The sequence below is a fragment of the Delphinus delphis genome, chromosome 10 (genome assembly GCF_949987515.2).
Source record: "Delphinus delphis chromosome 10, mDelDel1.2, whole genome shotgun sequence".
NCBI lineage: Eukaryota > Metazoa > Chordata > Mammalia > Artiodactyla > Delphinidae > Delphinus > Delphinus delphis.
The window spans coordinates 62,424,736-62,451,091 of NC_082692.2; the positions used below are offsets into that span (position 1 = coordinate 62,424,736).

General features: G+C 39.9%; 1 protein-coding gene across 1 annotated transcript in view; it reads left to right on the forward strand.

The window, feature by feature from the left end:
* SACM1L (SAC1 like phosphatidylinositide phosphatase) overlaps window positions 1–26,356 on the forward strand; it is a 66,387-nt gene that overhangs the window by 35,032 nt on the left and 4,999 nt on the right. The window contains exons 8-20 of the mRNA XM_060022333.1: window positions 579–680; window positions 2,765–2,850; window positions 3,629–3,715; window positions 4,231–4,299; window positions 7,457–7,536; window positions 9,997–10,095; window positions 13,304–13,442; window positions 15,504–15,573; window positions 15,690–15,762; window positions 16,562–16,655; window positions 16,775–16,867; window positions 17,536–17,593; window positions 20,700–26,170. Of these exons, the coding sequence (XP_059878316.1) occupies window positions 579–680; window positions 2,765–2,850; window positions 3,629–3,715; window positions 4,231–4,299; window positions 7,457–7,536; window positions 9,997–10,095; window positions 13,304–13,442; window positions 15,504–15,573; window positions 15,690–15,762; window positions 16,562–16,655; window positions 16,775–16,867; window positions 17,536–17,593; window positions 20,700–20,836 (1,187 nt within the window). The 3' untranslated portion in view covers window positions 20,837–26,170. The remainder of the gene's footprint in view (window positions 1–578; window positions 681–2,764; window positions 2,851–3,628; window positions 3,716–4,230; window positions 4,300–7,456; window positions 7,537–9,996; window positions 10,096–13,303; window positions 13,443–15,503; window positions 15,574–15,689; window positions 15,763–16,561; window positions 16,656–16,774; window positions 16,868–17,535; window positions 17,594–20,699; window positions 26,171–26,356) is intronic.

Genomic DNA, 26,356 nt, shown 5'->3' on the forward strand with positions numbered 1-26,356 from the left:
TGTTATGTATAGGAAATAACCATAGGGCAAACCCAAACCTATGAGGAAGAGAGAGATACATTCTGTTTCTGAATAATCTTTAATTTACAGTTTGATCTGTAAATCTTTATATACTTAGCAACTGTTATTGGTAATTATAATTATGCATATAATATCAACTTCAGTAGCTTAGTCTTTTTCCCCCTTTTTTTCCATTTCTTATTGGAAGGTTAATCTATTTTAAATGTATAAGTCTTTCATTCAAAGATTTTTTTGTGATGTGGTTAATATTTAATTCTTTACTTTCAGAAAGTGGTTGAGACTATCTGGGAAAGGAAATCATATTATTTAAATAGAAACACTGTAATGAGCCACTTAAACACACTGACTGTATGTCATTATAGGGTTACTGACTTGACAAAACTTCACAATCAGTACTAAAGGGTTGTGAATATTCATGAGGAACCAAAAATTTGCATATTCTCCTTTTTATTTTCTAAAGGCAGAGACATTCTTACTAGGGTAGATAGATTCAAATTTCATTTGAAAATAATACATATGATTTTGCAATATGTTATATTTTTCTTAATGTAGTTAAGTTATTACTATGCACTCATGTTCTATTAATGGAAAATACTTTGATTGGATTCTCATCTCGAGGAGGAGTTGTTTCAGAGCTGGTGTCCGCTATTATGTAAGAGGTGAGATTAATTTTGTCAGCACGATTTGGTACTGGGTTATATCTATCTCTAATTAATGTTTGGCTCATGGTAACATGAATGTAACCTTTTGTATTTTATTTGTTTCATTATCATTTGATAGCCTTGCTAAATATTTATCTCCTGCTTCATTATGATAATTAGGTAGGTCTTCTGTACTTTACTCCAGCTACTGTAGTTACATTGCAGATGTTAATGAGACACTGTAGGCTGCTTCTTACTGCTTTAAGAGGAATTGATCATGTTATTTGCTGGATGTCTGAGAGCATAGCTGAACTCACTATAGCTTTCAATAACCTAAACTCATATGAGAAAGTATTTTCTTATATTGCTGTTGGTTTCTTTGCATGTATAAAGCTAGACATTTGACCTTATGCCTTCAACTTTGAAGATTTACATTTGAGCATTTATTCTTTAGGCTTTGTGCTAGCAACACGCTAATTTGCTTAAACGAAGCTTTTAAAATCTGTATTAGAGGTTACTGTCATTATGAAAATGAGTTTCCCGAACTCTGTTTTTTTTTTTTAAGCCAGAGTATATCAGAATAGAATCCTATGGACCCTTAGGTAAATCATAGAAGTTTTGGGCCAGGAAGTTTTAAAAGTCATTTGGTTAATCTCCTTTAGTATAGGTGATATAGCAGAGGAAGAAAGACATTTAGTTAGTGACCTGGCCAAGATCACACAACCAGGATTAGAGTTAGCAATGCCCTTGTATCTGGATTTTCTTGGATGGAGTCATATTTTTTAATTAAAAGTTTTGAATTGGTAATGCAGTCACATAGATCAGGCATCAAAGGTATAAAAAGATAGGCAGTTAAAAAATATTTCTCATTTCTGACTTCATCTGCTGCATCTTAACCTCCCGACCAGCTGATCTGTTGTTAGTTTACTTATCCTTCAGATAATTTTTATGCTATTCCAAGTATGTTCTCCTTCTTTTGCAGACAGTGGTTGTATACTGTGTACATTTTCTGGCACCTTGGGTTTTTTTTAACTTAATATATATTGGAAATCGCTTCATAAAGATGTCTCGTACACTCACTTGCTCTCACACACACACAATCTCACTCTTATTCTCAATCTCACTTTTTAAAATAACTACTTTAAAATAACTAAAATATTTTATTTATTTAAAATAATAAAATATTATTCCTTAATGGGAATTCTGGACAGAACCAAGTATAGCCCATGCTTCTGACAAGTAATTTTAGAACGTACTGAGAAGGCATTTTATTGCTGATTTGACTATAATTTTTTTCCCTTCTGTTAATATGTTAACAGAAACACTGATGTTATATGTTACACCTCAAAATGTTATATGTTTTAGAAGTACGTCAGATAGAAAGAATGTTAAGAAATATTTGAGATCATTAAAAATCTGTTGGGTTTTTTTTTTTTTGTCCTAATTGAGTCAGGGACTCGCTTGAAAGTTGCCTTTGCTTAGCAAGCTTTTCTTATGTAAACAAGATAGTAAGGTAATGCTTCAAACGTTTGAAAGAACTAACCAAATCAAGGCTAAATATTTAAGAGCAGTGCTTTTCAAATTAGTTCTTTTGGGTATATTCATGGAGTTGTAGAAATTGTAGGATCATATAGAGTTTTTGTGCTTTCATTTTGGTAATTAAAATTATACGCATCTGCTGGACCATTTGCATCGTTATAACAAAATACTGTTAACGTAATGGCCCACGTTTGCATTTAATATTGTGTTTAATGGTTTTAACTTCCAAAATTGGGATCTATGGGTATACTGTCAGAGGTTTTTGAGAACTTGTTTTGAGAAACACTGTTTTAGAGGGATTGTGTATATAAACAATTGATACATTAAACAGCAGCCAACATTACTTGTTTGTTACTAGGTCGTTAATACTACCTTTAAGCCTGTTTAAGTGAGTGAGCTTTGTGAGCTTTCTGATGGTGGACTATGCATTTGTTTGAAATTTAGTTTTATAAGTACTTTTCCACTAATTTGAACTGACTTAATTCTCTTCAAGTTAGAGTGAATTAGTGAGTTTCTGATGTTTTTCTTATGTAATAAATATAGTTAATTTTTTTCCAATTCAGGAATTGATTCTGAAGGCCATGCAGCTAACTTTGTAGAAACAGAACAAATTGTGCACTACAATGGGAGCAGAGCTTCATTTGTACAGGCAAGTTAACGTGTCTGTTAGGCAGCCAGCCAGTTGGTCTCTTCTACTTGGATTGTAATTTCCTGACATATTGTTGAAATTTCTCTCCTTTTTAAAGTAATATCATTGTCTACAATATGGAAAGAGTTCACCCCAAACAAGGATATTCCATTAATACCTGGCACTCAGTTGCCGACGTTTTCTGCCCTTGAATTAAATCCCTAAAGGAGAGGGTAGGGTAGGAGGTGCAAGGGTTATGGAAATGGAGCCACTGGTCTGCTTAACCCCTTAGACTTCTTCAGGGCAGTGATGACAGGACAAGCAGCTGGCTTATGACTGACTTTACCTGCCTTGCATTCATTGTGACATAATATCTGGGTTGTGGATCACTTACTGCTCCGGAGTATTAATGGCTAAAAATATTTTTAAGTTCATAAACATATTCTTTTGAGAATGAATAAAGCAATTTCTAGTTTTATTATAATGCCAAATTATATACCAGATGTAACTTGGTAATTTTTACTTGTAGATAAAAATTGATTTATTTTAGAATTTAGGAGAAACACAACTGTCTACTACACAAGTGCATGTATATAAAATCAGAAAAAGTCCTTTCCAAATGCATGCCCCAAAATACGAATTTTAGGAGCCAGTATGCATGGATTTCTTTCATAGTTAGTAGATTGCATTTTTATTTTTTCTTTTGCGGTCATTGATATTGTATATACCGCTGACAATAAGGTGAGAAAAACAAGTTTGTGCGTATGTTTCTTTTTACATATCTTTTCTTTTCTTTTAGACTCGAGGATCAATACCACTTTACTGGTCTCAAAGACCAAATCTCAAGTACAAACCACTGCCACTGATCAACAAAGTAGCAAATCATGTGTGTATCTTCCATGCTTTTTTCATTGGCTATAAATAGAAGCTTAGTGGCATTATAGTTTGCGTATAGAGCATGTATTTATTTCTTATAAGTCAGACTTCAACATCTTTGAGGCCTTTCTCCTTGGTTCTGGCACTTAGCGACCTTATAAACCAAAGGGCTGTGTATGTGGCATGTTAGAAATGTGGAAAAACAAACTGACACGGTAAATTTAGATTTTAGAGATCTCAGTAAGATTTTCAGTCTTACACTGTTTAGAATATTTAGTGTATTCTGTTTGACATGCTCAGAAATAAAATAGTAATTTTATTTTATTTATTGTAGCTCAGAGTAGAATGGCTTATAGTTACTACTCACTACATGGTATTTAGAATATCTAGAAGACATAGTCCATCTTAATGTCATTCTTTTGAATATAGAGATAGGACATTTAAGGAGACACTTTTTAACATCTTATAAGTATTCTTATAATGTAATCTGGTAAAGTATATAACTCTTTTTTTCCCCCTCTCTAGATGGATGGTTTCCAAAGGCATTTTGATTCACAAATAATTATTTATGGAAAACAAGTCATAATCAATCTGGTATGTTTCTTACATTTTGGGGGGAATAAAACCTTAGCATCCTTTTTTTTTAACAAAATTTATCATTTTAACATTTTTAAGTGTGCAACTCAGTGGCATTAAATATTTTACAGTGTTGTGCAACCGTCACCACTGACCATTTCCAGAACTTTTCGTCATACCAGACAGAAACTCAGTATCCATTAAACAGTAACTTCCTATTATCCCTCTTACCTCAGCCCCTGGTAACTCCATTCTACTTTCTGTCTCTATAAATTTGTCTATTCTGGGTATCCCATATAAATTGTATTGTGTAATATTTGTTCCTTTGCATCTTATTTCCCTTAGCAGAATGTTTTTGTTTATGTGGCTCCAAGTTACTTTGTAGTGTCCTTTCATTTTAACTTGAAGAACTCTCTGTAGCATTTCTGGTAGGGCAGGTCTAGGGATAATGAACTCCCTTAACTTTTGTTTATCCAAGAATGTCTTAATTTCTGTCTCATTTTTGAAGGACAGTTTTGCCAGATACAGAATTACTGGTTGACAGTTCTTTTCTTTCAGTACTTTAAATATATCATCCCATTGCCTTCTAGCCTCCAAGGTTTCTGAAGAGAAATTGGCATATAATTCTATTCAGAATCCCTTGTATGTGATGAGTCCTTTCTCTCTTGCTGCTTTCAAGATCCTCTCTTTGTCATTAAGTAGTTTGATTATAATGTGTTTGGTGTGTTTCCTTGGGTTCGTCATATCTGGGGATTGGGCACTTCTTGGATTTGAAGATCTATATCGTTCATCAAATTTGGGAAGGTTTTTTGACATTTTCTCTTTAAATAATCTCTCTGCCCCTTTCTCTCTCTTGTCTTTCTGGGACTCCCATAATGAATATGTTGTCTGTTAGATGGTATCCCAGAAGTTCCCCAGGCTCCATTCAATTTTCCGATTCTTTTTTCTTTCTGCTGCTTCAACTTGATTATTTCTTTTGTCCTATACCAGTTTGCTGATTCTTCTTTCTTCCTGCTCAAATGTGCTGTTGAACTCCTCTAGTGAATTTTTAATTTCCATTTTGTACTTCTCAGCTCCAGACTTACTGTGTGGTTCCTTTGAATACTTTGTTTCTTTGTTGATACTCTTATTTTTTTCATATATGGTTTTCCTGATTTCCTTTAGTTCTTCGTCCATGCTTTCTTTTAGCTCTGAGCGTATTTAAGACAGTTATTGTGAAAGCTTTTTGTTATTTATTTATTTAAAAATTTTAAAACATTTATTTATTTATTTATTTTTGGCTGCATTGGGACTTTGTTGCTGGGTGCCGGCTTTCTTTAGTTGCAGCGAGCGGGAGCTGCTCTTCATTGTGGTGCATGGGCTTCTCACTGTAGTGGCTTTTCTTGTTGTAGAGCGTGGGCTCTAGGCACGCAGGCTCAGTAGTTGTGACTCGAGGGCTCTAGAGCACAGGCTCAGTAGTTGTGGCGCATGGGCTTAGTTGCTCCAAGGCATGTGGGATCTTCCTGGACCAGGGCTCGAACCCGTGTCCCCTGCATTGGCAGGCAGATTCTTAACCACTGCGTCACCAGGGAAGTCCTATTTATTATTATTTTTTAACTGAGCCACGCCATACGGCCTTCAGGATCTTAGTTCCCCAACGAGGGATGGAACCCAGGCTGCGCCAAGTCCTAACCACTGGACCACCAGGGAATTCCCTGAAAGCTTTTTATAAATAAGGCTTCTGCAGGGATGGTTTCTATCAATTTATCCTTTTCCATTGAATAAGCTAAGCCTTGTTTTCCTGTGTTTTTTTGTATGCCTTATGATTTTGTTGTTGTTCTTGAAAACTGGGTATTGGATGTTTATAATGTAGTAACTCTGGAAGTTAGATTCTTCTTTCTCAGGGGTTTGCTATTGTTTTATTTTGTTTTTGTTTTGATTATTGAATGCTGTAGTAATCTATTTGTTTTGAGACTTTTCCAAACTATTTTTGCAAAGACTGTTCCTTGTTATGTATGCTCACTGAAGTCTCCGTTCTTTTAGCTTGTTTTCAGCTAATGTTTTGACAGAAATTTCCTTGAATACAAGGAACTGAAATAGACAAAGGAAAAAACAAAAAAGAGAGAACAACCCCATTCTCCTAATCTCTGCAGACTGCTTCTGTGTTGGAGCAGTCCTTCGCTTATTTAGTTAGGCTTGCTCTGAACGTAGGGATTAGCCTGAGGTGAAGGCTTAAGGTCTTTTCAGGACTTTTCTGAGCATGCATCTTGCTTGGGTATGCATACGGCTGTCTAAAACTCTCCGTATACATGGCTGCTTTTGAGTATCCTAATTTCTCAAAGAGTGTCACCCCAGCCGCTTCTGCAGGCTTTAGATGGTCTATTTTATGTCTCCACTTGAAATATCTTGCCCTAGGCGTCTTGGTTTATAGTCCTCTTGTAGCTTATATGAGCAGTGTGCAAATAAGGTCTGGTCTGCTCCGATTTGTGGAGGGGGGCTGAGAACTGTGTTGCTGCTGCTTAAGCTAAGATCGTCATTGCACTGGGGAAAGGATGAGATAAGGGCAAGAAAAGTGCTACAGAATTGTCCTACTATTTTGAGGATGGCTTTATCTTGATTGGACATTTGTCTGGTTGCTATAAACCTTTGACTTTTCTAGAGCTCCTACGAAGTTGGCTTAGACAGCTTCTCTTTTTTCTGATGTTTTTGTGAGGGTATAAGAGCTTAAAGCTTCCTAGTCTGCCATTTTGCTGATGTCACTCTGTCCTTCTAATTAAACTTAAAAGAAAGCTGTGGTGGGACTTCCCTGGTGGCACAGTGGTTAAGAATCTGCCTGCCAATGCAGGGGACATGGGTTTGAGCCCTGGTCCGGGAAGATCCCATATGCCGCGGAGCAGCTAAGCCCGTGTGCCACAACTACTGAGCCTGTGCTCTAGAGCCCGCGAGCCACAACTACTGAGCCCACGTGCCACAGCTACTGAAGCCCAGGTGCCTAGAGCCCGTGCTCCACAACAAGAGAAGCCACCTCAACGAGAAGCCCGCGCATTGTAATGAAGACTAGCCCCTGCTCGCTGCAGCTAGAGAAAGCCCGCGTGCAGCAATGAAGACCCAACACAGCCATAAATAAATAAATAAATAAACAAACAAACAAATATTTTTTTAAAAAGCAGGCTGTGGTGTTTTTAATTTTTTACAGGTTAATCAGAAGGGCTCAGAGAAGCCACTTGAACAGGCGTTTGCAACAATGGTGTCTTCCTTGGCAAATGGAATGATCAGGTACCTCACTAGAAATCTGTTGTAGGTATTTTCACAGTAGATGTGCAGTGCATATATACGTAAGTACATAGATCTCTCTAGATGTATTTCAGTTTGTTGTTTTCAAAGCATGATTTTGTTAGCTTGAAATTTTCTCTGGCATAATTCATGTTGCAGAATAACTTCTTAACAGTTGAATTTTAATTTGAATTTTGTAAAAGTTTAGCCCTTGATTAAAATCCTCTCCTTGAGGCTTTGTGTCGCTCTGCCCATTGGGTCTTGAATTTCAGTTACTCATGCTTGTTTGGTGTGGTCTGCCTGGTCCTGACCTCCACACGAGCTGGAGCAATTTACTGTTGCATGGCGGCCTTGTCTGGAGCAGCAGCTTGCCCTCCTGTAAGGCAGCAGGCAATAGTTACAAATTCTGTGTGGCCTTGTCAAAAGAGGGGGGATCCTAAAACATAAACAGTTGCCCTGTGGAAATGTGCAGGGTAATGAGTCAGCCCATTTGGAGCTTCTGCATTAGGAAACCGGGGTAGGAGGTGGGGGTATACTGTGGTAGGAAGTGGTCACAGGCATTGGGGGAAGACTTTAAAAGAAATGGTACTCGGTTATTTGGGGAGAATTTTTTTAACCTCTGGAAATTTTTAGACATACACAAAAATAGAATGATATAATGAACCTTTGAGGAAGAATTTAAGCCTATTGTCCAACTCAAAAACTCTAGCAAATTTATCAGACCCTTACTCCATGCCCATTTCTGCCTTCTCATAGTGGAACCTGCCCAAACACACTTGGATGAGTCAGAGAAGTGATTCCTATCCAGGATGTGCCTCAAAATCCTCAGAGGAATTACTCAGAATATACCTAAGACCTGAAAAATCAGCATCACTGGGTTTAGAGTCCAACATGTCTATTCTGGAAAAAGTCTATCTGCTGCCTCCTTTGTACACCCCTGGTTAAGCCCCTGTCTGTGCTTCAGAGGGTTTCTGTAGGTATACTCATCTCCAGAGTTGCCTCTAGTGCTTGTAGCAGCAGCTAACTTTGAGAACTTGAGGCATAAGTCAGAGTCTAAAGTTATGCCCTTGGTGTTCCAGGGCACTTGGAGGTTACATACTGCTAAGGAATAAACACCCTAAAGCTATTGTTACCAAAATATAGTGATGTAAGACATTCTTAGAAGATACAAATGTAATTTTAGAAGGATACAAGCTTAAGAATCCAAGTGCATTTATGTGCTAGTGAGCCACTTAAATTTTTCAGGCAAGTCTAGAGCTATGGTCAGAGCACTCCAAAAATAACTATCACACCACCACTTCTAATGGAGCTGCCTTTGAAAATGCTTCCCCCCACTCCCAGTCTTCCCAAAGTCTGGCGTCACAGTTGGCTAACTTCTGTTTTTATACTAATTTCTAAGTACCCCATTCTCCCCTGAGATAACCATTGAGGTGATAGAAGCCCCTCTCTTGACCTGCTGGAAGCCCTCCCTACATTGATGTCCCTTCGGCCATTGGAGCCAAGGCTCCATGAGAGCAGACACCTAATCTGAATTTAACTCTGTAGATGAGAGTGTAATGTTCTTCTAGTCCTCCTCCTTTATGACTTGACTTGATCCCTGAATAGGAAGTTGGGTAGAAGTGGAATGTGTGAGAATCTTCATGTACCCTGGTGCCCAGGTTCTCTTCATTCTTTCTTCCTCTCTTGACTTTTGGGAGTTGGTTAATGATGTTTCCCCCTCTCAAGGGGCAGGGGCAACATTTTCCAGCTCATAGTAGGGCACCTTCACTGTTAGATATGTTCTAACTTTGAGATTTATACCTCTTAAATATTAGATAACTGAAAACAGCCCATTACAGATTGATGGACAAGAAAATTCTCTCTACCACATGTATGTGTGATGTATGGATAGTGATAATGAATATTTTGGTAGGATGAACAGTAACTAACCAGAATGGGGACCATCCTGCTTCTGTTCTTCTCACAGCCCCTAATACACAACAGGCAGTCCAGTCCTCCTTGGACTGAATCGCATTTGACCATTTTGAACATCTTAATTGATTTGAAAATCAAAATAAGACCCTATTCTTTGCACATGGGGGTAGAGAATAAATATACAGTAGATATTCAGTTGGACAAGGCTACTTTATATTAACATGCCTGACTGCTGTTCCTGAGCTCACTTCTGTAGCATTTCGCTGGGCTTCTTTACTCCTATCTCAGGGCCTCTAGAAAAACATGTGAAGATAGAAAAGAGTGTGTGTGTATTTTTTTCCTTCAGTAGATATGAGCATGAGAAGGTGGGTGTGTCTGTGCATGCCTGCATGCATGTGTATATGTATAGTGGTAAACCCAGAGTGAAGGAGGCTCTCCTGTTCCCAGGCGATGCGTATGTAGAGAGGAGGATCAGCTTATGAAGGTATTATTAACAGAAAGAAAATGAATAATCTTTAGTCACTTTCTGAATATCTTTTCTTTTGGTAGATATATTGCCTTTGACTTCCATAAGGAATGTAAAAATATGAGATGGGATCGACTAAGTATTTTATTGGATCAAGTAGCAGAAATGCAAGATGAATTAAGGTAAGCTATGTTATTTCCCTACAGAGGTTGAGGGATGAGGTAGGTGCATATGTTAATCATGTATATTATGCATTATCTAACAGACTTACAGATATAGTTCACTAGGTTGATAGCACTTGTCTATACCCTCATTTGTAGTTTTTTTTTTTCCCCTGAAAGATGAGACTTGGTAATTTTTAAATATTTAAAAATTCTTAAAAATGACCCAAGCCCAGGTATTTTCATATTTTTATGTATTATCTTCTACGCATTTACAAATTTTTATATAATTGAAGTTAGATTGGTACTGTTTTATGTTCAGTTATTTTCACTAAACATTTTATCACATTTTGTCATTAGCCTACCAGGTCTTTGTAATGATAGCATTTAATGGCTTTTCTGTGTTCCATTTTGTCATAGTACAGTTTCAGTTAAATGCTTTTCTTTGCATCGGGCATCTGGTTTGTTTCCTTTTCTCTACCATGAAAGATTGTGCTGCAGTGAATCACTCTGGGTATAAATATATTTTTACTTCTGTTAAACTGTTTCCTGAAATAAATTCTTGAGGGTAGGATAATGGATCAAAGGGTCTGAATATCTTCATGGTACTTCTCATATGTGTTTACAGTGTTACTTACTGTGTGGGTTCATATATTCGCTGTGCTCTATGCACATGTCAGTCTTTACCTATTTTTAAAGCCAGAAGTAGGAATCTGGAAACCAGTCTCATTTTGTTCTGCCTGTGTAGTTCTAATGCACTGTGTAATTTCAGTTACACAGTAACATAGTAAAACTTCTGTAGACATTTGCTCAGCTTTTTTTTTTTTTTTTTTTTTTTTGCGGTATGCGGGCCTCTCACTGTTGTGGCCTCTCCCGTTGCGGAGCACAGGCTGCGGACGCGCAGGCTCAGCGGCCATGGCTCACGGGCCCAGCCACTCCGTGGCATGTGGGATCTTCCTGGATCGGGGCACGAACCCGTGTCCCCTGCATCAGCAGGCGGACTGTCAACCACTGCGCCACCAGGGAAGCCCTTCAGCTTTTAAAAAAATATTTTTATACATATTGTCATCAGCTATAGTTAATTAAATCTGCTTTTTTTTTTTTTTCTCTTCTATGAGGTTTTGTTTTGAGCATAGCTAGTGAAGGGGGGTTGACCTATATGATTATTGGGGTAGAGAAACCTTGTCAGAGGGGTTACTTCCCTGGGTTTATCTGTTAATTATTGCCCCACAGAGTGTAAGAAAGAAGGGAGCATTGACACCAGAATCTTTGTCCCTTGCTCTCACTATGTTCCACAGGGACAGTAGACGTTTCACCTGTGACTTTCAGATGACCTCTCTGCACATTTGTTTCCAGGGATTTGGGGGGAAGTGGAAAGAATGTGGGCTTTGGGGTCCTACACAATAAGTTTGAAATCTCAGTTTGCCTCGTATTAGCCATGTGACCAAGGAGCAAGTTAGTTATCTTCAAATCTTGATTTCTCCATCTGTAAAGTGGAGATAATAATACTTATCTCTTAGACTTGTATAGTTTAAGAAATAATATTTATAAAACATGTAGTATTTAGTTTATAAGTACTAATGGGGTGCCAACACTCACATGCACTCTATATATACATACTCTAATCGAACTTCACCAGTTTGGCATGAACCTCATGTAGAGTTTTAGTCTAAACACATTCTTATAAGCCGCCTTTTTTTTTCTCTGCCACACCTCACGGCATGTGGGAACTTAGTTCCCTGACCAGGGATCGAACCCATGCCCCCTGTATTAGAAGCATGGAGTCTTAACCACTGGACTGCCAGGGAAGTCCCTTAAGCCCTTAATTTTAAGGTCATGATTTTTAGCCCTTGGTGAATCTATTGTGTTTCTCCCTCACTTTTTGATTTTGGGGAGTAATTGCAATAAAATTAATATTATCTAGTATTCATTGTATTCTCTGTCCCATACACTCTGGCTAAGCACTTTATATGCATTTTACATTATCTCATTTAAACCTAAGAGCGGCCTAATGGTGATGCTGTCATCTCCATTTCGTGGGTGAAAAAAATTTAGGCTCTGAGAGATGAGGTTAATTACTTAAAGTTACACAGCTAGTAACTTGCCTGAGGAGCTAAGGGTAGCAAACCAGTTGTTTGCTGCCAAAGTCCATGCTCTTTACTGCCACACTGTGTCAACATTGTCAAATTTTTGAGTTCATAGAATAATCTGAACAGATTGTTAAAAATGACAGAAACACAGGAACTGGTAACCATGGTTGGCTCCAGTGCAGATATCTGGGTGGTTCAGGGGAGAAAGGAAAATGGATTTTTCAAATAATACCCTATTATACCTTATAAATTTAGTACTATTTGCATATATTACCCTTCTTTTTTAAATTAATTCATTTATCTATTTATTTTATTTTTGACTGCGTTGAGTCTTCATTGCTGTACATGGGCTTTTCCAGTTGCAGCAAGCGGGGGCTACTCTTCATTGCAGTGCATGGTCTCATCACGGTGGCTTCTCTTGTGGAGCGCGAGCTGTAGGCACGCGGGCTTCAGTAGTTGTGGCTCGTGGGCTCTAGAGCGCAGGCTCAGTAGTTGTGGCTCCCGGGCTTAGTTGCTCCGCGGCATGTGGGATCTTCCCGGACCAAGGCACGAACCTGTGTCCCCTACATTGGCATTCTTAACCACTGCACCACCAGGGAAGCCCTATTACCCATTTTAAGAAGGGATTTTTAAATATTTTTAATGCACAATATCCAGCCCTTGCTTCAGAGAGTCTTACTCAGTTTATTTCAAGGCCAAGCATCCTCATTTTTAACAAACACATCAGGGAATTCTGATACAGATAGCACAGGGGGCTGTGCTTCAAGAAATCCCGATGTAGGGGGCATAGGTGCAATAATTATGTCAAAGGAAGACCTCTTCTGGCCTTAGGGAAACACGGTGATGACCATAGCCGTCTTTACAGTACTCCCAACTGTCCCTTTTCACATCTCTTGGGTGAAGTGACCTTGATGCTACAGTTGTTTTGAGATAGGGCCTGTCTTGCCTCTTCTGTTCAAACTTCCTTTTGGTCTTTGGTAATCAAATATACCTGAGCTGTACCTTTCCCATGTGACCTTTTAATTTAGGTTTAATTCAGTTTTAATAACGTCTCTGACATGGACCTGTGTTATAAGAGGTCTGTCCTTAGTAGGCTTGGCTGACTTTGGTATGAGAGTGTTTATATAAATATGTTTTAGTTATTTTCTAGTGGACTCTGACGGCAAGGTGGTGACTAACCAGGAAGGCGTGTTCCGCAGCAATTGCATGGATTGTCTGGACAGAACTAATGTGATCCAGAGTCTGTTAGCGCGTCGTTCGCTTCAGGCCCAGCTTCAGGTACAAATGCTTTTTTTCTTTTATCAGATAAACAATATAGCAAAAAGAAACTTCATCTCTAAAAACCAATAACAAGAAACATTCACATGCCCCCATCCTAACCCAATTCTTTTTGGTTTTGTGTCTTGCCATCCATGGATGTACACTTTGTCCATAACCATGGTCAGTGTGTGTACAGTTTTAAATTTTGCCTTTTTACTCTAGCATTATATGTGATCATAGTTTTTTTTTTTTTTTTTTGCGGTACGCGGGCCTCTCACTGCTGTGGCCTCTCCCGCCGCGGAGCACAGGCTCCGGACGCGCAGGCCCAGCGGCCACGGCTCACGGGCCCAGCCGCTCCGCGGCATGTGGGTTCCTCCCGGACCGGGCCACGAACCCGTGTCCCCTGCATCGGCAGGCGGACCCTCAACCACTGCGCCACCAGGGAAGCCCATGATCATAGTTTTTAAGAGGTGCATTGTTGTGCTATAATTTACTAAGCCATTTAGGTTTCTATATTTTTGGCTTATAAATAAGGCTATAGAGAATATACCTATGTATATTATCATTAGCTTGAATTATTTCCTTTGGGTTAACTCCTGGGTTAAAGAGAATATATACTTTCCAAGAGGGTTATACCAGTTACCCTTAAGACTAGCCAGCAGTGAAAAGTGAATCTTGCCAGCATTAAATATTTTTATTTAGAAAGGTTTTATTTCTTCTTTAGTAGTACAGAATAGTACCTCAAAAGTTGTTTTCGTTTGCACCTCTTTTATTGTTTGGCAAGGGATATTAACTCCCAGGTATAAAGTTTCTCACACAGCTTTGCTTTACCAGTAAGACTGTGTTGTTGAGAAAGAATAGGTATAAATATTTTCTTCTCTTTATATTTGGAATTAAAAATATGTATATCCCAAATTTCCAGATCACATTGGCATTTGATGTAGGGAGCAAACAAAATGCATCCCAAGTGGTTTCCTGCCTAAATAATTCGTAAACATTCAACTTTGTTTATGACAATTTTATGGGACTCAGGGCAGAATTATGGAGGGAAAATACCTCCCCAAGTCCTCAAGTAGGACACACCAAAGGAGTGGTTGCCCTCTTTGAGCATTCTCTAGCTTGTATGGTACTGTGTCCTTGTCAGTCTGTTGGATTTATTGTACTTCAGAATATATTTTTCAATAGAAACAATATTAGGAATGGTTGTTTCCAAGGCTGATTAACAGAACTCTATTTAACTAGGTTTTGTAATCTGTATTTAACTAATTTACATGCTGAAAATAGTATTATAAAACCTAACCAACCTTCAGAGAGTCTTTGGGCAGGAACCTCCCTAGCCTCAGTGCCAGCTAATGTGGGGACTCCAGTTGTGCCTTTCCCCTTCCAGTGAGGGCAGGTCATTGAGCATGGGTAGGCCCCATTCTGAGGGAGAGAGAGCGAGATGTCATTTGAGCTGAGCAGTGAAGATGGTGGTTCTAAGAGGGTAGCGGGTCTGAGACAAAGACCAAGGCAGGAGTTCCTAATCTGTGGTCAGTGAACTCCAGTGGGGAGTCCATAGAGAGCTTCAGGATGCCCAGGAGTCCTCTGAGATGATATGCAAAGGGCTGTTTGTGGGGAGGTAGGTAGGTAGTATTCATCCCAGTTCTCAAAGGGTCCCAGGGTTAGGGGATAAGTTTGGAGGTCAGAAGTCTGGAGATGGTGAATTGTGAGGAGGTAGAGGGGTAAAGTCAGTGGAAGGTTGGGGGTGGCAGGAAAGGAGGTAGTAATGGCTGGAATCCTGCAGCAGCCTTCCCTCTCCCCCGTCCTTTCCCTTCTGCCCCTGTCTCTGAGTTTACAGTCTTGCCACTGTTCCTGCGGTGCTGGGGCTCAAGGGAGAGTGGGGGCTATGGGCAGAAGGAAGCCCAAAGAGAGGCTTTTGCAGCCTGGCCTGAGCGGGAGAGTGCTGTGGTCCCCATGTACAGGGAAAGCATCTCCCACCTACAGCCAGGTGACAGATGATCTGGGGACTCTGCTTTTTCTTCCTAAGTCATATGTGCTGAAATCTGTTATACATAAACATAGGTATGATTCTTATTCCAGAGACTAGGAGTTTTGCATGTGGGACAAAAGCTTGAAGAACAAGATGAATTTGAGAAGATTTACAAAAACGGTAGGTAATTTCGTTAACAGAGGCAAGGTTACTCAAAGTTTGAAATAAATAATTTGGATTTAGAGCATTGGTTGTTACTTTAATCATTATCAGCTGATTTTTACTTTTTCTCGCAGCCTGGGCTGACAATGCAAATGCTTGTGCCAAACAGTATGCGGGAACTGGTGCCTTGAAGACTGACTTTACCAGGCAAGCCATGCTTTAAAATCCCATTCCAGACCAGTGGTTCACAGTTCTGGTGCATAGTAGATCACTCGGGCAACTTTTAGACAATAGCAGCAGCAAACCACCAGTGCCTGGGCCTCATTTCAGACCGGTCAAGTCAGGACTGCAGGGAGATGGGGCCCAGGCACTGGTGTCTTCTTAGCATCTCTGGGTGATTCTGATGCACAGTGGGGGTTGAGAACCATGGCTCCTTAGCTTTTCTCAAAGCTTACTGTGCACCTGACTCACCCCAGTCCCACTCAGCAGGTCTGGGGCAGGGCCTGAGATTCTGTACCCAGGTGGTGCTGGTGCTGTTTTCAAGGACCACACTGGGTAGTGAGAGGTTAGAATGTTTTGAATTTGTTACACATGTGGTTGGGTCTTTTTCTGCTATATGGATTCCCTGGGAGCAAGATAAGCTTTCTAGTCTCTTTGCTGTTTCATGCCACTTAACCTGGGCTGTGTGTTTCTCTTCTTATTTCTTGTCTTTGCAAGTGGAACTGAGCATTTTTCCTCTTTGTGCCTACTTTGGTAGTATTTTAGAAATAGGATACACATTTCTTGGACCCGATATTGGTTTCTTTTGTGAGGTGTCTCCTTCATATATTCAGGGATGTTTTTAAAAAAAATCTTTATAATTCACCTATCTCCATACCACATACTTATTGGCTGTAAAACAGTGTGAGAATTTTATATTTTTGCATACTAATGCATAATTGCATTAATGCATAATTGCATATTAATGCAAATCTGTAACTCAAAACTTAACCTCATATTTAACCAGAACTGGGAAGAGAACTCAGTTGGGACTTATAATGGATGGCTGGAACTCACTGATACGGTATTACAAGAACAACTTTTCTGATGGATTTAGACAAGTAAGTTTGTTATTTGATGCTAATTTTTGGTCATTAGGTGGCTGTATCTTTGTACTGTTCTTCTGTAATATAATCATATCTAATTTGGGAGTTACTAATTTCCTTTTTTTCTCTTCTAGGATTCCATAGACTTATTTCTTGGGAACTATTCAGTGGATGAATTAGAATCTCATAGTCCTTTAAGTGTTCCAAGGGATTTGAAATTCCTGGCTGTAAGAAACGTTTATGTTTTTCAAGTTGTTAAAAGCATTGTGTCTGAAGTTAGAGATGGTGCCAACTCCCCTTGATATAAAACATTGTATGTTGTTCTAAATGGAACATAAATATTTAAGTGTCCCCAAGGAGCAGATCAGGGAGAGGAGTAAAATAACTTTGGAATGTTTGTCTTCTTTCAAACTTGACTGTCTTTGGCAGATCCTTTTTAAGTGAGAACACAGACGCATGGGGAGTGTGAGGGCTTCTCATTTCTGGAGACTACTCCCCTGAGGTTCAGGGATTGCCAGAGGCAAACTTGTGACCTTGAAGTTGACTCCTCTGTTCACAAGACTTTTCAAGAGCCTCTCTGGGGTCTCATTCCAGTGGGCAGGGTGTCCTGGAGTGGAGGGGCCTGGTGTCTGGGTTCTCATCTGGGCGACCTCCCTCTGCTTAGCACTCCCTGGTTTGGAGCAAAGCCATGTTTTTTCAGATCTTTTAACCTGTTCGAAGATTTGGGCAGTTATGATCGAAACTCTAAATAATGGTGTTTTGCTGAAAGAAAGATACTTTGTATATTAGATTGCAGAAGGGTTTTATTCTCTTTAAAGCAAAGCATGCATAACTGATTGTACAACCATTGATTAGCATCTTATGTGATGGTTTCTCTTTCCGTTTTCTTTTCCAGTTGCCTATTATCATGGTTGTCGCCTTTTCCATGTGCATTATCTGTTTGCTTATGGCTGGTAAGTCTGCCCTTGTTTCACATTCTTACAGTCATTTCTTAGAATGTTGAACTTTCCTGTACAGCGTCTTAAGTTTGCGCCTATTCAGTACTTGATGTTTCCCTATTGAATTGAATGAGTTAAGTGGGCAGGTGGGAGGATTAGTCCTTAGATGTGACAGAAGGAAAAATGTATACTCAGTAGCTTGATACTTTTTTTTTTCCACTTAAGCTTTTTTTTTTCCACTTAAGCTTTTTAAAATATTTTTTTCTTGCTATCAAAGTAATACATAGTAATTACAGAAAATACAGTTGGGCAAAAAAGAAGATAATGTTATTTATCCTCTTGCCTTTCAGAGATAAGCTAATTACTCTTAACATTTTGATGTTTTAATCTCTATAAGTGTGTATTCTTTTTTTCAAAAGTGAGATACAAATTTTTTTGTAATCTGTTTTTCACTGAGCAATATAAATATTTCCCCGCGTTCTTTATTTTTAATGGCTGCACAGTATTCCATTAATGGATGTATAATTTATTTAACCAACCACCTATGTTGGACGAATAAATTTTATTATAGATGAATACATTACTTCTTAAATTTTAATAGCGAAATTGCCTAAGAACCTGAGCTAACAAAGTCTTTATTGGTTTTCTTTTCTCTCTCAATGTTTTTCTGTGTTACTAAGTTAATGGAGACATTTTCATCTTAAATGCATGTTAAGCAGTGTTCAGTGCTCTGGGAGTTTGAGTCTGTAACACGTTGCATTGTGCCTCGAGGTGCAGCCTTAGGCACCTCCAGTCACATCCTCTATCCTGAATTCGCTGGGCTGACATTTCTCTGCCTGGCTGACTTCTGCCATCCTCAGGCTCTCCTCTCATGAAGTGTCTCTCTGTTCTCCCACACAGACCTCATCTCCCCCTTTCTGATTTCCACAGCATTTTGTGTACCTCTCTTATAGCACTTTCTTCTTTAACCTTGTAAGCACCTAGGGATTTCTTCTTCAGAGGCGCTGTACTCTTTGGGGTCCTGAATGCACCCAAGGTGTATTTCTGTTTGTGTGGTAGTGATTTGCATACTCATTCGTCTTTCTCACTGAATCAGCAACTTTTTGAAGGCAGAGATGGTGTCTTACTCATTGTTTTACCTCCTGTGTCTGGGATACAGTTTTGCCCTCCGTAAAACTTTGCTGAATTAAGGACTCCTCGCCCCCCACACCCCACACTAATTCTGCCAGCTTCTTGGGGGAGGCTCAGAACCTGTTCATCTCTGTAATCCCCTCAGTGTTCAGCAGTGTAGGTAGTCATGACACAGGGAGGAGCTGTCTTCTTGTTACTCTAGGGCAGGGGTTAGCAGACGTTTTCTGAAGAGTCAGATAATAAATATTTTAGATTTTGTAAACTATATACGGTCTCTGTTTGCACAGTTTGTTTTTACAGTTCTTTAAAAATGTAAAAACCATCACAGTGCAAAAACAAGCCGAGGACTCTCGAGTACAGCATCACTGTGCGGCATGACTAGGGGGTCTGTGTCACATTTGGGGCAGGAAGGAAGAGGACAGGACCAGCTGGCATGTGCTGCTCACGGTTCAGTTCACACCCTAGATCCTTTGACTTCTCTCTTTAAAACATTGCCCATTGGATGCCATTTTCTGGGAACCACTCCACTGCTGAATTAGTTTTGTTATTTTGGTCTTTTTATATACTTACATTTCCCTGTGGAACCTCTGGAAAGGCAGGGAGATCAAGACCAAGACTCAGCCTGAACAAATGGACCATTCCTTTGGGGAGTGTCCCAGAGTGGGCTTGTGAGGAACTGCTTTTTTCTTTATCCAAAAAGAGTTTTAAAACCCAGAGCTGTCAAAATTAGCAATTGTGGAAATTTGAATGTTTTCAAGTGAAAAGATACTGGATGCTGTGGTTAGTAACATCTCATGTCAGTTAATTGTTGTAAAGTAATGATCTTTGTGGTGTTTAGATATGACAGTGTCTGATTTCTAGCCCCTACTTTGGTATTTAAGAGAATAGCAAATAAATGCAAGCATGTTCTCTGACAGCTTATTAGGAAAGTGTCTACACCCTGATTTCCTTTCTGGCGTGCCCTCTTAACTGGCTGTTGACCTCTGCATGTTTCCCTGTCAGCAGGTGAGGCCAGTACTATTGCAGGAGAGAAGCAACACTGGGTTCACCTGTTCAAGGAGTTGAACAAAATAGACCTTTTCCCATTGGCCTGCTGCTTCCTTCATGTACTCTAGACTTTGAAAAAAAGTGCATCTCAGGAGAGTTGTGTTAAATATGTTGTATTTATTGAGTTTTGTTTTATACACTTTATTTTTTTTTTGTTTTTTTGTGCGGTACACTGGCCTCTCACTGTCGTGGCCTCTCCCGTTGCGGAGCACAGGCTCCGGACGCGCAGGCTCAGCGGCCATGGCTCATGGGCCCAGCCGCTCTGCGGCATGTGGGATCTTCCCGGACTGGGGCACGAACCTGTGTCCCCTGCATCGGCAGGCGGACTCTGAACCACTGCACCACGAGGGAAGCCCCTATACACTTTAATACATAACTTTTCTGAAGCATGTATATTTGTAAAGTTATTTTCCATAACAGAAAAACCCGAATGAACTTTTTGGCCCAGTATTTTTTGTGTTAGCATTTTGGTAGTAGCTGATACCTGTCATAGATAGGACTATGAACTAAACTATTAGTAATAATTTCTTATAATATTAAAGTATATAATCTAAAACTAATAATTACTATTTGCTTGATATAACCTGAAATTAGTTTAGTCAAGCGGTTCTCAAAATGTGGTCTCTCGACCCATAGCATCAGCATAATCTGGAAACTGGTTAGAAATGCAGATTCTTGGACGCCACCCTAGGCCTGCTAAATGAGACAGACACTGGGGTTCAGCCCAGCAGCTGATTCTTTATCAAGCCCTGAAGCAGATTCTGTTGCCAGCCAGAGTTTGAGAACCACTGTTTTAAACCGTAATTGAGAGGTTCTTATATTTTTCCTTTGGATGTGTTTGTAAACTTTAATGTTGTCAAGATGTGCTAAACGGCTGAAAGCTGGATCTAGTATCAATAAAATGACTTGTTATTTATCAGCTCTTTGTTTTTAAAATCAACAGGTGACACCTGGACAGAAACACTGGCATATGTGCTCTTCTGGGGAGTTGCAAGCATTGGAACATTTTTTATTATTCTTTACAATGGCAAAGATTTTGTTGATGCTCCCAGATTGGTCCAGAAAGAAAAGATAGACTGAATTTGTGTCTGTGGAAAGCGGCTTGGCTTGGAAGATTCCATTATGCAGAACTGGAGTCTTTACTGACCCGCTTTCCACGTCAGCCCAAGGTCTTTTTAAATCCTTTATCCAAAAGCACATCTTGCGCTTTGTGTGGGGGTGATGACTTAGAATTGATCTGATGTTACTGCCTTGATGATCTCTTTACTATTGGGATGGTTATCATTTGAAGCTATTCTATAATTAAAATGTAACCTCAATTCAGCTCACGGAATGGAAGGAATCTATTCATTGTCAGTTTAATCAGCTGTTGCAGAATAAGTAATATATTTTAAAAAAATCTAGCTTCTTTCCTTATTTAAAACAGTGAAATTATTTTTCTAGCTCAGTTTATTGTCACTGTAGAAGCAGTTTCTGTTAGCAAGCATACTTTTCCATACATCTTTGGACTTTTCTTTAGTTTAATAATAAGCTAAGTCTACTCTGTTTATAAAATGTCTTTTACATACATCAAGTAGTTGGACGAAATAGTCTGTGACTACATGGTAGGAAAGAGGAGACCAGGGTCTGGTGTTCCTTTGGAGCTTCAGTTGGGCTGCCTTATGAGTTCAGTCAGCTTGAGCTGTGCAGTTTAAGTGTGATGAAAAAGGTTCAGGTGTATTTTATCTTTTTTAAAAGGTGTAAATGAAATCAAAGAATGTGAAGTCTCTCTCTTATGCTAGAGGTCCAAAGCCTCCTCTGTTTTCAGGATTGCCCCAGTGTGGAAAATGCCCTTGGTTGGTCAGCTCCTTCATTCTGGACCTTTTGGTTTCTTGGGGGTCTTTCATGGAGACATGCAGGCCTCTGAGTGGGTCTTGTGCTGAATCCGATGTTGCACTTGGAGGCAGCAGCTGCTTTTCCATGCACGGTAGTGTCGATGCTTTTCCCTATTTAAGAGTTTTTGTTAGCTGTCAGTAAGTCTAAAATTTAGTGCTTCCAGGTAGTTACAGCTCTCCAAATCAAGGACCAACTTAAACTTTAATTTATGTGAAGAAATAAATCTGAAAAAATACACTCTAGAAGCTGTGCATAGTTCTAATTATAAGTCAGACTGTATATTCAAATTGTAATTATGAGGTTTAAAAATTAGAAAAGTATGTAAGGAAGTATAATTGCCACTATTTTAAAATAGTTCAATTAAATACTGCTACAATATTTGTGTTGTGCTTGAAAATATGTACAGTTTTTTCAATGGTAATACCTTTTCCTGTCCTTAAATATCTCTAAAGAGCGCCTTGATTTTAACATTACCTTTTTTCCAACATTATCTTTTATAAACATTAATAAGAGTTGTTGCTTTTAGAAACTTTAAAGGAAATAATAGCTGGAAAACCCTCTGTAGCTTAAAGTCAGTCATTAAAACTCACAATAGGGTAAGTAATTAGAACTACCTACTCTTAACTTGTAAATAAGCATAATTCGTTCCAAAGAGGAAATATCGAAACTTAGTTCATGTCTACTGTAATGTATTACTCAGATGCTACTGGGCATTTCACATTAAGAACTTATTTCAGCGACCACAACAAAGACCAAATCTGAACTGCTGATGTGGCTGTTTTGCAGTGAATGGGCTAATGTTGGTGTGTTAGATCTTAAGGTATCAATATTTCAGAACCCTGCAATGATTATATTTCTAAATTCATGTACTGTCCATCCGTAAGTGAAAATAAAATGTCATACTCTTTTCTAACTAATGTTGGTGTCATTCCTATACCTTGTTTTACAAAGGGATGTTCTTTTTTACAAAAAACATGCAAAGCAATGTGTGGTCATTATAGAAGAATTAGACAATGTAAGTAAGCAAGAAAATGAGTAGCTTCTGAAATTCTACTTTCCAATTATGGCCACTTTAAAAATTGTGTTTATCCTTATAATTATTTTTCAGTTACAGGTATTCCAGGGGAATATTTAGTATATTGTTCATTAAAAGATGTCCCCTGTATTCCCACCTCCAAATTGTAATTTCTTTTTCAAAATGATAGAGGCTCTCAACCAAGAAGTGGGACAATATGCTTATTAGAAAACGTCCTCTCAGGCCACAGGAAGATGTCAGGGAGCCCGAGGGAAATGCTGATGTAGACACCTCGGTGCCTAGGAGACCCTTGCACGTGTGTGTGTGGTGTGTGAAGGGTGTTTGGGGGGGAAGTGGCTTAAACAAGCATTTGGGGGTTTTTCCTCCTGCTTGCCTATGAGTCCTGATGTTAGAAGTTTTCCTACTACAGATAAATTACAGTTAAGTCTTTAAAATATTATGTTCTTTGGCACATGGACCTCTCCACCTTGGCAGCTTGGTTCACCAAAGCCAGCAAGATGGAAGTCACAGTCTTTTTTAACCTAATCTCAGAAGTGTCATCCCATCACTTGTGCCATATTCTATGCATTAGAAACAAGCCACTAGATCAGCTCACTCGGGGAGGGGATTACACAGGGCATGAATACCGGGAGGTGGGGCTCTCTGGAAGTCTGTTCCCATAGCCTGTAAGGAGAGAAAAATCCAAAGTCATGATTCAGAGCTGGTGCTGGAGGGAATCGGGTGTTTCCTGTGCTGTGCCTTTGAGGTCTTTTGCCTGTTTCTGTTAGATTGCTTGTCCTTAAAGATTTCTGAAATTCTTTATATATTCTGGAGAGTAATTCTTTGTTGCTTATATGTACTACATATATCTTCTTCTAGTTTGTGGCTTGTCTTTTCATTTTCTTGTGGTTACTTTTGGTGAAAGAAGTGTATAATTTCAATGGTGTTGAATTTACCAGAAATTTCCTACCATCCCTTGTGCTTGGGTAAGACAACATTGCTCAACCCCAAGGGACTTCTTTTCACATAATTTTGCTTTTTCACGTCAGGTCTTTTCTCCATTCTATAAAGTAAGGAAATGGTCCGTGTCAATCCAGGTAGATCAGATTATGCTGCGGTAACAAATGATCCCCAAATCTCAGTGGCTTTAAAAAAATGAAGACTTATTTCTCACTCATTCTGTGTATCCTTGAAGGGTCTGCTGCAGCTCTGCCACATGACATCTGCATCCTGGGACCCAGAGTGATGGAACAGCTTCACACAGGAACATTACCAGTTATCCTGGCAGAAAGAAAAGGGAGAAGTTTCTGCTTGAAGGTCAAGGTGACAATCTCTTCTGTTCACATTTCATTGGTCAAAGCAAGTCGCATGGCCATACTTGAAGTGATGGAGGGAGGAGAGTGTAGCCCCTGGGGAGGGACTGTGTGCTGGCATCCTACACAGGCTCCAGTTTTCTTTTCCCACTGGGTTAACGGGAAGAGTCAGCAGAGAGCCTTCCCGACTCCCTCCGTCCTGCTGTGCGGTGCTGCCACCGTCACACATCAGGCTCCCCTCCACTTGCGGGGTTTCGGCTTTCTGTTCTGTCCCGTTGGCCTGGGTGTTTTCACTGCTGAGAACTCTTCCTCACGTAGCCGTGTCTTGCAGGATGGCCTGGCTCTTCCCTGAGCTCTGGGCCCCCAGCTTCTCAGTCTGTTCGGCAAAGCATTGTCTTGAGTGTTTGGAATAACACGAGTCCTGTGTGCTCAGAGCTGTTTTTTGACAGTAGGGATCTGTGGTGAGAACCATTTGGAAACACTGGGTTAAACATAGTCAAAGACTTGTCTCAATTCTCAGACTTGTCAGAGGTTTGACTCCCCTAGAGGGTGTGTGCAACGCAGCAGCACCCAGACTTTTTGGTCTGTGGAATTTTTTATTTACAGAGCATCTCAATAGGACGATTCTGTGAAACTGATTTTGAATAAGGCTCGCATGAGGGCGAGCACTCTGGCCGTGGAGTTAAAGAAAACATGGGCTCTAATTTATATTTGGGCCTCACTTGTGTGTTGAACTTGGTCTCTTAACTATAAATTCTTGGATTCTCATCCATATGGCAGTTCCCTAGGATAACACATGCACACGGACACACCCCTGCTGAGAAACCCAGGTAAATCTACAGGCGGGAGCTCTTCCTTGATGTCCAGCTCTCATCCTCTGTGTTGGACATCACGCAGAGGCTCCATAAATGGGATTTCACTGCGGGGGTGGAGGGGGAGAGACAATTAAAAGGAGTTGTGACATGTTTAATTATTACCACGAATGCCCTGGTCCTGCGTGAACTGGTCAGATGGCCTGTTTGTTCTTAGCACTTCCCTTTACAGATTATTCTGAGCATAACTTTGTCTTTGCTTTTTGTTTGTTTTAGCCAAAGGCCCAGACATTCGTCTTTCTTCACCATTTTCAGTGATGCGTGCCTGTTGCCTGTTTATTTTTCTAGCTGTAGGAAGCTAAAGTTTCATCTATTAAAATATCATGTTACATTTTATGTCCTAAATTGAGCTCCTATTAGATTTCGGTTTAAACATAGACTCTGAGGTTAGGAGAAGTAGAAAGTACAGGTTGTAAGTCATGTTTGGAGAATTTAAGATGTCCTTCTCCTGACCTTTTGGGAGCACACATTCTCCTGGGTTCTGTCCAGCTTTACTCACAACTCCATTGCCTACTGATGTCTCCTCTCTGCTTTATCCCTGTTCTAGTTATCTATTTCTGGAAAGTAATCTCACAGTGTTGCGAGTTAGGAATGGAGCCTGGCACAGCTGGGTGATCTCTTCTGTTCCAGATGGCACTGACAGAGGTCACTCAGTGATACTCAGCTGACAGAGGGGCTGGTCTCTGGTCTGCGCTGCTTTGGTGCTGCACAAGGGTGGGTGGAAGGTGGACCAGCTGGTCCTGTGAGCTGGAGCACCTCCATGTGGCTTTGCAGCATGGCAGCCTCAAGGTCGTAGGACTTCATACCTGGTTGGTTCACGGCGGCCGGAGTGAAAACCAGGTGGAAGCTTGCATGGTATGATCTAGCCTCTAATGTCCAATGGTGTCCCTTCCGCCATAGTCTATTGGTTGGAGCACTCACAAACCCACTCAGATTCAGGGGGAGGGACAGACCCCCTCTCTCAATGAGAAAGATGGAAAAGAACCTGTGGCCCTGTCTGGACACATGTTGGATTTTTTTGTAGGCTTTGGTCCTAAGCCCTCCTCTCCATGTACACACTTACCCCAGGTGATGTCATTTAGACCCATGGTTTTAAAATAGCATCTTGATGCTGTGACTCCCAAATATATATACATCTAGATCGGCCCTTTCCAAAAGGTTCAGATTCTAATGTTCTGCTGCCTACCTGATATTCCCACCTGATTCACAGGCATCTCAAACTCAGTATGGTCAAGCAGAGCTCTTTTTTTTTTCCCCCCAGAGCTCTTGATTTATACTCTGCAGACTGGTTCCATGCCGAGTTTTCTCCATCTCAGGAAATGCCACCAGCATCCACCCAGTAAGTCAAACATTTCATCCCTCTCCTCTCAACTATGCATCCAGTCCATAAGCAAGTCTTGGCAACTCTCCCCTGCCAAAATATAACTCAGACCCACCTATTCCTCTCCATATTCATTTCCAAGTCTATGCCACCATCATCTTTCCCATGGACTTCCTAAAGTAGCTCCTGGAATAATTTTCCAAG